Source organism: Anneissia japonica, unplaced genomic scaffold (assembly GCF_011630105.1).
Source record: "Anneissia japonica isolate Jap-2015-1 unplaced genomic scaffold, ASM1163010v1 scaffold11151_len745516_cov174, whole genome shotgun sequence".
Lineage (NCBI taxonomy): Eukaryota > Metazoa > Echinodermata > Crinoidea > Comatulida > Comatulidae > Anneissia > Anneissia japonica.
The window spans coordinates 305,711-319,526 of record NW_022744950.1 but is presented as its reverse complement, the minus strand read 5'-3'; the positions used below and the strand labels follow the sequence as shown (position 1 = coordinate 319,526).

The 13,816-nt window shown below is 33.3% G+C and overlaps 1 protein-coding gene across 1 annotated transcript in view; it reads left to right on the top strand.

Annotated features, from left to right (window-relative positions):
• The first annotated feature begins 8,861 nt into the window (after positions 1 to 8,861).
• The window catches only part of LOC117119765, a 27,970-nt gene continuing 23,015 nt past the window's right edge, over positions 8,862 to 13,816 (top strand). Inside the window, exons 1-2 of the mRNA XM_033264647.1 lie at positions 8,862 to 8,866; positions 10,454 to 10,688. Coding sequence (XP_033120538.1) covers positions 8,862 to 8,866; positions 10,454 to 10,688 — 240 coding nt within the window. The remainder of the gene's footprint in view (positions 8,867 to 10,453; positions 10,689 to 13,816) is intronic.

Below are 13,816 nucleotides of genomic sequence, written 5' to 3'. Positions count from 1 at the left end.
GTTGCTTCTGATGGCTTTGAAGGAAGTGGGTTTATTGAAGAGACAGTAAAGTTCAAAAAGTTATTGTCAGAAATTTAACCCATGGGAGGCAACCTCAAGATCAACGGAACCGCACCTCGTATCCGGAATTGAGTGTTCGAAACTAGGGGGAATATATTTTTTAGGGAATGTGTAGCTGTAAGTTAAAATAAGAATTTGTTTCTATATAAATTTATTTAATTTTTTCATTTAACAGATAATTGTACTTGCTGGGTGTGGCAAATGTAAATAGATTTTGAAATATTAAGTGAAATATATGTTACATTGACGTTATAACGGTTCTTAGAAGTATATTGCCAAGCAAAGTTTGGTGGAGGAAAAAAAACGCCCAAACTTAGAAGAAAACTTTGATTTTATTACTTATTTAGCAACATAAGTTAATTATTCATTAACTCCAGTTTAGTAGGGTTAAAGGGCTTAGTGGTTAAGCTGCTTGCCTTCAAATCCCAGGGTCCTAGGTTCAATTCCTGTCACAGCAGGACTTTCTCATCACTAAAAACAACTCCACTCCGTAAGCCTCATAAAGAGAGTTCGCTGATAAAAGCATCACATTATTTAATTTTAGGCGGGCCCCTGAATATCAGCTAAACTTCTAGTATATGCTGGAAGGGTCACCCTTTATAGATATGGTTAAAAAAAGAATCAAAAGCCAATATAATTCTTGTGGGGTCAATAAACTGAAGAAAGTGTCTGATCTGCAAATTTCCTGTCAAGCTCAAGATATGTCAGTCATAGATGGACACATTTGTTGTAACTTAGTGGGTTAATTCTTTTTACACCTTTTTTGGATATTTGTACTTGGGAATTTCTGTCTATTTTAGCCTGGGCTTTTTTAGCCTTTGCTATAGAGACCTAGTCACAGATCCATCAGATACTACAAACATTTGACACCCATGTTTATAAGTCAAAAGATGATTGGGACAGTTTGTGATTAATTGACCTGTGTTGATCAGCCTGACACTATTGGACAATCTGTAGCATTTTGACCTATGTTCAGTGTCAAATTATGTAACATCATTGACACCTTGACTTTCGATGATTAGTGCCCAACATTGATTACTGTACAAAAATATTTATTATATAATATAATTATATAATTCTTTTCTCTTCTTTTTTGTTTCTTAATTATTGTTAATAATATTTAATAAACGATAATAGAATATGAACAGACACAGAGGAATAATAATAATTATATAACTTTTAGAGTACAAATTGAAATGAAAAATAATAAAAATTAATACTAAATTTATAGACCTTAGGCCTAACCTAGACATGCATTACAATGTATATTCTATTTAATACAATAAGTTTTTCTCAAAGCCGAAGTTGGTCTTGACCACTCTAAAGTCACTACTGAGGGCGCTCTTCACAAAGGCTTCTACGAGTGGATGTGTTGTGCAGTACAGCATGAAGTCGTGTCCATACCCAGTATGTACGCCTATAGAAAGCTGATGAGAATCTTAACACTTTTGGACACAGTTTATAGTTACTTTCTCTATTAATCACACCGTTGGATACACTATAGCTGGTTGAATTTGGTGTTGATTGTACCGCTAGCTGCATACAAAGCTGTTATTATGACCAACACAGAGCTATCAATCAAACCTAACTGCCTATTGCCACTGTTGACCCCCTCTTCCCTAGCACATGTTCTGTACACTAGTCAAAAGTGGATGGCACCCTAATCTATAGGTAGATTGTGTAGTGAATATAATAATCAATATCAACTCTATACTACTGTAATGATAGTATTTACCATTTTGGCAAATTTTGGTACAAATTTTTTTTGAATGGGTCCACTTTTTTAAAAATGGGTCCAAATTATGCAATTTTATGTATAAAATGAGCTCTTTTTTCTAAAAATGGGTCTAGATTTCTCGTATTTAGTCTAAAATGGGTAACATTTTAAGGAAATTAGTCGAGATATTTCATATTTTTGCGTAAAATGGTTCATATTTTAAGAAAATGGGTCCACATTGTTTGAATTTAAAGGTAAAGTGGGTCCCCGGATAGTGTCCCGCACTGTTTGAAAATCCAGGCTACGGCATTGATTGAACTGTATGTTCTCATTCCTTTTCAAACACAATTCAAGATCTTTATAAGTTGTTCTGCTTATTCCATATATCACCTCATAAACCTATTTTAGAATGCAACATTTTTGTGGGATTTTTGTTATATTGTTATGATGCTGTGCTTAACCTATTTCAGAATGCAACATTTTTGTGGGGTTTTTTGTTTATATTGTTACGCTGTGCTTTAACCTAACATGACTGTAGGTATAGTACAGCAGGAATTCCAGACAGATTTATAGCAAATTTGAGGTGATTATGGTCATCAGCTGTTTAGAAATAGTTTGTTTTGATTGGTCTTTGGGAATTAAATAGCGACTTTTGATTAGTTGGATTAGAAATAGACTGGGTTAATTGACCAATGTACCATAAGAAGTAGAAGGTGTTAAAAATAAAAACCAAGTGCACATATGTGGAGGCAAGTAGAGTCAGTGGTATGTGCCTAATATACCTTACTTTAATCTCATGGCTGGGTTTGCTAAACAAGATACAAAAAAGTCTCGCGTAAATGTTAAATGCATTTTTATAAAAAGATTTTTGCAATATTTTATGAATAAACATTGTACAATAAATAAAATGCAATTTAAAAAAAAAAAAAAGATTAATGCAACATCTTGTCGATGAACATTAAAAAAATTGTAGACAGGTTGTAAAATGGAGAATTATAATGAAATAATATCTAATATTTAATTATTTATGGTGAAATTATGTAAATTATGTAGGCCTAATGTAAAAAGACATTGAAGGCTGTGGTCAGCAGATATATAACTCTCTGATATATGTGAAGTAATTTCCTGTGTCCAAGCTAAGCCAACTCGTAGCCAGGGGTTTAAGGGGTTCAAAAGAACCTCCCTTTTCCAGAAATTAGGCCTGTATCTTTAAAATTTAACCCAACCATGGTGGGACTGAGGTGGGTATGGACTGAAAGTGCCCTTTTGTAAAAAAAATAGAAGCTTCCCCCTCTCTCCTCCCTCCCCATTAACAATCTTGCATACAGGCTTGCAGTAAGGTCTGTCATGGAATTAGACTCATTTATTGTAACTTGACAGGTATAGGCTTACTGTCTATTCATCATCATAACACGCTTGATTGTTTGACCTGGACATTTCTGTCCATTTGACCTACGATTGGTCTATAGTATATAGGTTCATCAAGTTTACAATGGGACCTCAATTGAAAGTATTCTATTTTATGGATGAGCACCAAGTCAGTGGCAGATTCGGCTGTTTCTCCTCCCCCCTAAACTTGGCAAAATAAAAAAATAATGGAGAAAGGAAGGAAATTCTATTAAAATTTAAGTCTGAGAGTGCCATTTCTAGCCATCTAGAGGTGCCATAATCATAAAGTGTCTTATCTTTCCCCAACCATGGTGGGGCTGTGGTGGGTGAATCCTCTATTTCTGAAAATCCTTCACTGGGCCCCCTCTATTTTGAATTCCTGGATTCACAACTGTAAGTGAAGTATTTGGTAAATTTTTGTCCTACTGTGTTCAAAGTTTATTACATAGTTGGGAAATACATATTCCAATTTTAATAATTAAACCATCAAATCCAAACGCAAACACAAACATTAATTTTTGACCCAAGGCAAGCAGCCCTCTTAGAGAAAATCTGGAGCCAAAAGTGCATAAGCCTGTATTCATAACCTAATTCAAACATAATTCAGAAGACTATAGTTTCTATTTCAACGCATATCATACCAGAAAGTTACAAAGCAATTTTATGAGTGTTTATTTTGTTTTGATATGCTTAAGGAACATAATCAAAATAAGCACACTCTTGAACCTCTTTTTGTTATATCTCTATAGTGATTGTTATTTTATGTAATCACAGAATAAATTCAAATTTAATGCTTAACCCAACATGTAGGCCAACTTAAAACCGGAATTCCGAATATATAGATTGATAGCAAAGCTATACCGATATGATATCCCATGGTAATGGGTACCGATATGATATCCCATGGTAATGGGTAGCTCTGATTGGGTTTTGGGTCATGAATGGGTGGTTTTGATTGAGTGGATTATTGTTTGAATGGAGCAGGATGTACTTAACCAACGTACCGTGAACTTATATAGAATAGGATGGCCATGTTAGGGATTTGTCTCCTTTGTACTATGTAGATGTGAATGATGTTGTTTTTCTTAATTTTAGGGATTTTTATACTTGACAATTCAATGTGTTATGACAACATTAACATAAGTACAGATGATTTCAATGACAGTTCATTTAAAAGAAGTAAACATCCAACATCAAGGTACCTGGTTTAACAATATTGTTGGTGATTGTCACCTCAGAGGGTGTCAATCATATCAACCAGTGTAGGCTAACATAACATAAAATATAACATTTAATATAAAAAATATATATAAATATAAAATAAATATAAATTATATAAATATAAGAAGTCATGTTTGTCCTACCTGACGTATGTTTTAAGTACTGAATGCTTAGTACATTCTCAAATGCTTGCAAAAAAAATTTCACAAGTGATTCAGGTGGGAATCGAACCCAGAACCTCCAGGTAACTATCCTGATGTCTTAACCGCTAGACCACCGAGATTGGGGCTTGGTGGCTAGTGATGAATCCTATCCCAAAGGAGTAGCGGGCACTTTAATGCTATTCCAATTGCATATTTTCATCAGGAAAAATGATACGTAATGTTGTTTGTCCTACCCGACGTGTGTTATGAGTACTGAATGCTTAGTACATCCCAAAATGCTCATGAAAACATTTTTGCAAGTGATTCGGGTGGAAATCGAACCCATGACCTCCAGGTAGCTAGCCTGATGTCTTAACCACTAGACCACTGTGTTTGCGCTTGGTGGCTGGTGATGAATCAGCAGGTACTGCAATGCTATTCCGATGGCGTATTTTCATTAGGAGAAATGATACAAAATGATGTTTGCCCTACCTGACATGTGGTATAAATAAGCACTGAATATTCAGTACATTCCCAAATGCTTGCGAACAAAATTTTGCAAGAGATTCAGGTGGGAATCATCATTTTGTATCATTTCTCCTGATTTCTCCATTGGAATATATAAATATAAAAAGGAACTATAGAATGCATCGCAAATGTTATCAGCAGTTTGCCCAGTGGTAGACCAGAGAAGATATAAATACATAAAAAGTGAGGTTCAACAGTAGCTTTGATATATATAAATACAGATCTGACTCCAAATAAAGACCACTTTTGTGACTGGGGTTTCCATGGTGTGTAGTACATTTGTCTCTAATTAAAGATAAAAATCCATTTGTTAATTTGAAACCACAGAAAACTGTTCTTTAATCAGATGTGGTCTATATTTAGAGGGGTTTTTCAATTAAAGGAACACCTGTTATAAGTATTAATATATAGATATAAATTTAATTGAATTCTTATATTTTATGATAATAATTTAGAATTGCAATTATAGTATCATTGGAGTGATATTTTGCCGTTCCCGACGTGTTATCTTACCGGATACTTAGTACGTCCTCAAATACTTCTTTCTATAGTATTATCGTATAATGTAATACATGCCTAATACTATTGAAATAATTAATTACAAATAATTCAAAGTAAAATCATTGAATAAACAAAATTATAGAATAAATATTAAGAAAACAAAAAAAATGAACAAATAAAATATTTTCCATAGGGATATTTCCATACTGTACTAAATAATAAAATATTTTCATTTTACTTCAGATTTTTGGTTTTTTATATCATTGTTTAAAAGAACTATCCAGTGATCTGAATCAGTGTTCCTAGTAACATTATAAGATAATATTTGTGGTTGGGAAGGGGCAGGGGGATGGTGATAAGATTATAGTAAAGGGCATGCACCATCTTACACCTGCTCTGCACAGTGTACATTGGTGTAATTAAAGTGTATAGGTAGCGGAAAACTAAATTAAAGTTGAGTTGATATTTAAATTGTGCCCACTAACCATAACACGTAGAATCAGTCATGTTCCGTTGTCAATATTCCCCTGCTGTGTAATGTTAAACATTACACCATTCTTGTCAGCAGTGTTTTTTTCGAAATTAGATAGGAGTAGGATATGATCCTAGTTAATACCCGGTCACCACAGACTGTTGGGCTAGCAGGAGGCGCCAAGCTGTTGCACTGCCTCTCAAATAAATTGCGCAGAAATGACAGCTTTGGCCCAGTTACAAACGCAGGGCATTTTGTGGACAAACCTGCATAAACACTTGAAGTTCTCTTCTTTCTACTGCATTACTTGCACTTTGCAAACCTGTTTTTTCTGGTTTTTTGGCACATTGCCAATTTTTGCAAAAACGGTTGGCTCCAAGATTATATTTGTGGCTGGAATATAAATGTGAACCTTGCAAGACTTTTCACTCTTCTGTTCAGTTTCATTTCCTTTTTGATTTTAATCGTACAGTTCATTTTCTGATTTACATCCTGTATGTGGTGGTAGGGAGGATTTTGTTTTAACTGGCATTTCTGTTTTGCATTACAAATTCTGACTATCATAAAATTTTCTTTGACAAAAGACTTTCATGCCCTTATTTAGTCATGATATGCCTATATATGGTCATTATGTTATGTCATCTGACTTCTCAAGTTAGTAAAATGCATTTCCGGTATTACCATGTCTTCTAGTTGTGGTAGTAAATAAAAATTCCCTAGCACCTGATGATTTATGGGGCACTTTCCTTGTGTTTTACAATAATTTATCAGTAATCTGACAGGTCTGAAGCCTAGGGTCGGTAGGGACAATGTAGCCAATGGTCCTGATGAAAAAATCATTGTCCTGGACTTTTAACAATGTGTAAACCTCCAGTATATACCCTAGACTAAAGATACATTTCTGTAGTGTCATAGTTTATTTCCATAAATAATTAGGCAAAATTTCCCTAGCAAGGATGTTCTGTTCCTTAGAACTTTAGAAGTCTGTATCATCATGACCATATTCAGGCATGTCACATGTTGTTACCAAAAAAATTAAATAGGGTGGACAGAACTTAAATTTAACCATCAATAGCATACCTTAAGTTGTTCCTTATCCTATCACCATATTTAACTGCTTTGTATCAGAAAACACCCTGCCAAATTTTGGTTTTGATTTGCAAGACCTGTTACCAGAATAGGCCTACTATGAGAGATTATAGAATTGTTAGTTATTTTTTAACATTTTTTATGATAAGATCATTTGATTAACAGTGTAATTATATTTATAGTTTGACATTTGTATGGGCAATGTGACTCACTGTAAAATTTATATTATGGATGAATGTGTCGCTTTGCTTTGTCGATGAAATATTTTTATACTATGGTAGTTCCAAATGTGCAATATAATAGGCAACATGCTAGCCACTGAACTTTTAACTAATTTCTATATGCCATTCTCTTAATACTCATAGCAATATTAGCATTGAGAACTGCTACTAAACCTTTCAACCATACCTATGCATTGGAATTAAGCAGCAATTTATGGTTATGGTTATTGTACCATGAATTGTACCATGAAACAAAGAGAATCAAGATATTGTATTTTTCATCCTGTTTATTACCTTCATTGTATAGCATCTGTTATCAGACCGCTGCGATATCAGCATCAATATTGAGAACCACATAGAATCAGATCACAGTGGAACCATCACCAATACTGAGAACCATAGATTTTAAAATCATGGTAACAAGTTACCGTGCATACGGGTACAACTTATTAAATCTGGATTCACATCAATGGTATAACATATACCACTGTGTGGTATCTAAAATTTAGAGAAATTTACCCACAACTAAGGTCGTTTTATGATGTAATACTAGGAACTTCACATTATTATTATTTAAATAAAAATCAACATTGTTATTGAAGACTATATCTAGCTCATAAATTCAATTCTACATTGTACTTTTAAGTCTGTTCACACTGCATTAAATTACTGTAAACATCCTGAATCTCTTATTTAATGTAATCTCCCTGATTCATTGATTCCCACAATGTTAAGGGAGGTTTCATCACTCCTACAATAGTGCACCCAATTAATATACTCGAGTAAAAGGTGTTGTATTTAGGAACCCAATGTGGTTGACTGGCTAAGAAGATTGCTTTCCTTTTGTACAAAAGTGCCAATTTTCAAACGAATGAATACTGACTCCTCAACGGTGTTGATTAAGCAAACAGAACCTATTGATAGCTTGAAGTAGATCCCAAACTGTTTTTCATTCCGATTCAATTCTTCACAGGAAAAGTGTTTCAACGGAATTCTGTTCTGTGATTTATTTAGTGATTTGATAGCATGCTAATGTGGTATTTTTAGCTATAAAACATAAACACACAAGGTTGGGTAGGTGGCCATTAGATTGTAATTCTGGTCATGACAATATCCATATTATATCTTCAAGTATTCTTTTTCCTTATTTATATGCAAGATGGCCTTTTATTGTTTTTTATTGTGTTTTTCTGAATGTTTTATTCTCTGGGCTTTTGTTAGTGTAGGTTATTATGTTCTGTTTATGGTTTGGGTGAAACGTGCGATTACAATGTAATTCTTCCCATCTTATGAACAAAAGATATAATGTACTAATTATTTCTTTGTCACATTATTTTTATTTACCTGAATAAGGTACTACTGTAAAATAATAAAACATCAAAGATATGTCATAGCCTAGGCCTTAATATTACTAAGAAAATTAAAGAATTATATTTTATTCTGCAGTAATTTTCATATGCTGTACTGTACACAGAACAACAAATATGTCTGATAAGAAAGTATAATGCATACTCTTAATGATGAGGTAATTAATGGCGTGTATATTATACTTGTAGTATGTATTATACTTTCTTAAAAAATATGTATTTTTTATTAAAAGTATGGGATACATATTATGGTTTTAACAGGTAGGCTAATCATATATAAAATCTTATTTTTTAAAGATTATTCCATAAATTTATAAAGTTTTCAGTTTTAACTGCAAATAGTAAAAATGTAACAAGCTGTAAACAGCTTTATGTCATGTGAAAACAAGTCTACATAAAATATTCCAAGACATTATAGGAGATCATTGCAGTATCTCAGGATTATTTATATATAAATTAATTTTAGTGATATCACAATCATAATTTGGCATTGTTGATTTTTTTAAGGATTGGTTTTGCAAGTTTTTTTTCGTAGGCAAAATGATATCACTTTCTTATCAGATTTAATGTACTGTAGATAACATCAGATCCTATAATGAAATAAAAACCCTGATATAAACAGATCTGTTCTCTGCGTGGATCATAACCCACAGCTGATACAGCAGAAACCTAAGGCATCTTATTTGCAGGAGTGTGAAAGGCATAATCAAGGGTGGCCTTGAAATTACTGCTACCCTGGACCATCATAATAGGTACCTGGGCATCCAAGTTATATGCTTGAAATATTAAATTATATCCTTATGAATTAAGTGTAATGTTTTTCATATTTAGTATAATATAATGTTATTATGGTAGTGTCCAATCATCAATTATATATTTTAATGCTGGAGGGAGACAAGTGGCTATAGAACACAAAACATACAAATAAAGAGATATTATCAGTGTGTAAAAATACATAATATAAAAATATTTTTTACAACTGGACACAGTGAAATTTGGAACATAATTAAATATTCAATATATTTATGAAAATTAAATTTTTTTTTTTTACTTATTTCTATTCTTATTGATTTACTTTAATGTTATTTTATATTTGTATTTCTTTTTCATATTTGGTTTTTCTTTTGATAATTCTTTAAATTATTTACTAAATATATTTCATCTCCATTTTTTTTTGTTATATGTATTAAGGGTCCCTCTTGCTTGATGGACCAACCTCACAGAATGTTGTTGAAATAAATAAATGAGTAAATATGTATATTACATAATAAATTTTACCTGCCTATTACCTGTAAATTGTGATACTACTCATTATTATTGATTTGTAAATATAGTATTAAAAACTGAAAATAATTTAATTTAATTTCTATACAATGCATTGTGATATCAAAGGTATCCACTAAACACCATGCTCACCAATATGCTACAGCTATATAGCTAAAGTGATCTTTTTTTTCTGTCAAAATTGGAGATCGAGCAACCCCCTTCCCCTTTAAGCCAGGCACCAACATCATTTTTTGGTGGTTTTTGGTGCATTTCTAAACTATGAAGATCAAAAAACTCACTGTGTGTCCGACTGATGAAAGAGATTGATTGACTGAGTTAGCTTAGCTAAGTTCTAATCAAAGTGCTGTAGTGGATGTAAACATATCAATCCTATAGATGCATTGATAAAAGCTAGTAGAATCAAATTACTGCATTTATACAATTATTTAGATTATTTATTAAATTATATTTTATATAAGTGACATATTTTTTATAAACGTAATTTGTATCTTCACAGCTATCCGTAATAATCAGACGTTGTCAGAATTGACTGACATCTCATTACCGGCCATCTCGGCCCCTCCAGTGCCCCATCCAGCTGCTAATCACTCGCAGTCCAATCACAATCAATATGAGAATCAATGCAAGCAGGAAGGTGCGGACAAGGACTGGACTGAGCATATATCCACCGAAGAAGGACAAATGTTGATTGAGGTAAACAAATCACAGTTAATTCTTAGCCCAGTAGACACAAATAAAAGACATCAGCGGAAAATCTCTTTGTGTCAATGGCCGTAGGTACACCCCAATGGGTGTCACTCGGTCGGCGTAATAATTTCAATTTATTGCATTTCCTCGTGTGGATATACAACCGGACCCCTTTTCTCATTGCGGATTGAAATTACCTCGCTCCGTGCACCGATAACTCCTTGGAAATTCTTTTTCCCGTCTGCCACCCCTTCCTCCTCCAATACACTAGGGCGCTACGGCACCCTGCCGCTTGGCTTGTTGGCCACTTTTTAAGAATTTTTACTATGGAAATTAATTTAGGGACAAATCGTGTGCGACGGTCCCTTTGCCTTTTGTCGTAATAAATCACGACCGAATCACACTATATCAGATCATGTGTTACTTTATTGTGTACAGTGTATTGAGAGTGGTGGTCGTCAAGAGTGGGTGGGTCCATATAGTTAATTCTTAGCCCAGTAATTGGTTTTCCCCTGACTATACTGTATATAGTACAGAGATTACATCATTATACTGGAGCTTAAAACAAAAAGACAGTAACTCCGAAAAGAGACAGAGACATTTTGAGATTCAACGTTTCGATCTATTTGATCATTTTCAAGAATACTGATGAGAAAATCTCATCCATCCATATATGTTTACAATATTTACAGAAGTATAACAGTTTACAATATTTAAAGAAGTATAACAGAAAGCAAATAAAAACAGACCAATCAGATTAAAAGCTTGGGCCATTAGGCGTTTTAAGCCTGTTTTAAAGTCAGACTCGGGAGGGAAAAAAAAATTTGATATGTTGTAGAACCGATTTTTCTAAGACAGAAAAAAGTTGTTTGATGCTTTATGCATAGGAACGTTGACGCCCGCACGGTTAAATAAAAAGACTCCGAAAAGAGACAGTCTTTTTATTTAAGACGAATTAGTGGATCATCTGATACTGTAGCTTAGTCAGTTGAACTGCCACTGTGTGTGTGTGTATGTGTACCTTGGAGATCCATGATTGGGAACCCTTGGTACCTGGTTCAATTCCATCCACTGCCTTCCCCATCCCAAATTCAGTATAATGAGTTTGCTAATCCCAATTCCATTACAATGACCTCTCTTCTTCCAATATAATCATCTTTCTCATCCAAATGCCAGTATCTTTTGTAATTAATCAACCCATATAAGCTTGTATAATAAATTTATGGTGAAAGTTACCAGAGATTCATTAGAATATCTACAGTAGGGTAGTTATTCCTGTTGGTAATTATTAGTGCCAGGGCGCTGCTCTATATAGCAAAATATTTGTCCTTGAAGCCTAGATCTCAGTTATTCTCCAGGGTGAAGTTGATCTCAATTTAGTGAATGCTCAGTGAGTGCTTGTAGCACCTGTGGTGCCACGACTGTGAACCAATTGCTGGAGTGATTAGCATCGATGAGCTAAGTTGCTGCTACATCTAACATGGCCTAGTTTTTTGCCAAAGGGCACAGGAACCTCACAATCTCTGCTAAGACATTTTTTTCTTCTTGTGCCCGTATCAAATTTGAAATTAATTACCATATTGCAGATATTATTTGACACCTTAATGGATAATACAGTGTATAAAAAGCCTTCGAGTTTTCAAAGTCATCAGGTTCGAAGATGATTCCTCACTTCCTGGATAGGGTCAGTATTGAAATCAATCTGTCATTTCTTAATGAGTTACAGACTGAATGACTTTATTGTATTAAAAGAGATCAATCTATACTGTATGCAGAACACTGTGAAAGTATTCCTTTAAAAGTATATGAACCGTTAAATACTAAATATTTAAAACCTTCCTGTGGGTCTCAACTGTAAACCCAAATGTACTATTACCTGTCAGACTGTTACCAGAATTTATTCATAAATTAGGTTTTTTTTTTAGCTTTATGCACCTTAATATGAATGTCTGAAAGTAATGTACTTTTTATAGAAGTAGGCTTCAATAATTGATAGATGAGACAATTTTGATAAATAAAATATAAAGATATACTGTCAAGATAACTGACATTACCTACAGTATTTTAATTAATTATGCAAGCTGCTTGTTAATTTTCAATGGATCACTTAAACTAGAATAGATGTAATACAGAATTTAAATTGGCAAGAATTATTCTGAAGCGCCAAATGCTTAACTCATAAAGACACATAAAGCACAAATTTAAAAGAAGACCTTGAATATTTAATTATTAACGCTCAATTTTAATGACGTCGGATCAATTTTTTTTCTTTAATTTTTTCAAAAAAACATGGTGGGAATGCGCTGTATAATAGACCTTGAAAAGAAAACAATAAACAATGATGAACCAATAGTATGATAGTAACTTTGGTATGGAGATACACCTCCACTGATAATTATAGACAATAATAAATTTTAAATAAATATTCAGTAATAGATTGTTTGCAAAGAATTTACTTTTCAAGGTAAACCACCACAATACAATATTCACTTAACCTCATATTGCCTGAAAATAAAACATGCTTTATGCATAGGAACGTTGACGCCCGCATGGTTCTGGTTTTTTAAAAACATATTTGAATATTTAAAAAAGGAAGCTTGGGCCTCTCTATTATCCCTTTTTACATATCATTAATTTTATTTAACTTTAAGTTCATTTAAGGTTGGTTGTGCCAGTGGTGATGCTGATAATGATTAATGGTAGATTTATTGGTGAAATCAATTTCCTTGTACATAATTACAATTATTTTCTTTAAATTAAAAAAAAAAATTTTTATCTTAAGGTAATGGCTGATAATAAGGGAAATAATTTCCTTTTGCTAAAACAGTTCTATATTATTATCTCTTGTGCAATTCATTTTTTTTTTACCTATTTGATGTAATTTAATTAATATGTTTTTGTATTTTGTACGCCAAATGGATCTTATCTTAAGCCACAATCGCACTGGACTTTTTTTGGTAAAACTAACCAACACGTTGGCTAGTTTTACCATAATTAGTCCAGTGCGAACAGCACAGGAAGTTTACCTGACAGGAAACTTACCCAAGCCGCGCGGTTAATTTAACCGAGTCCCGCTTGCCCAGGAAAACTGACCAGGTTAGTTTTACCTAGCAGGAAAGTCCAATGCGAACAGC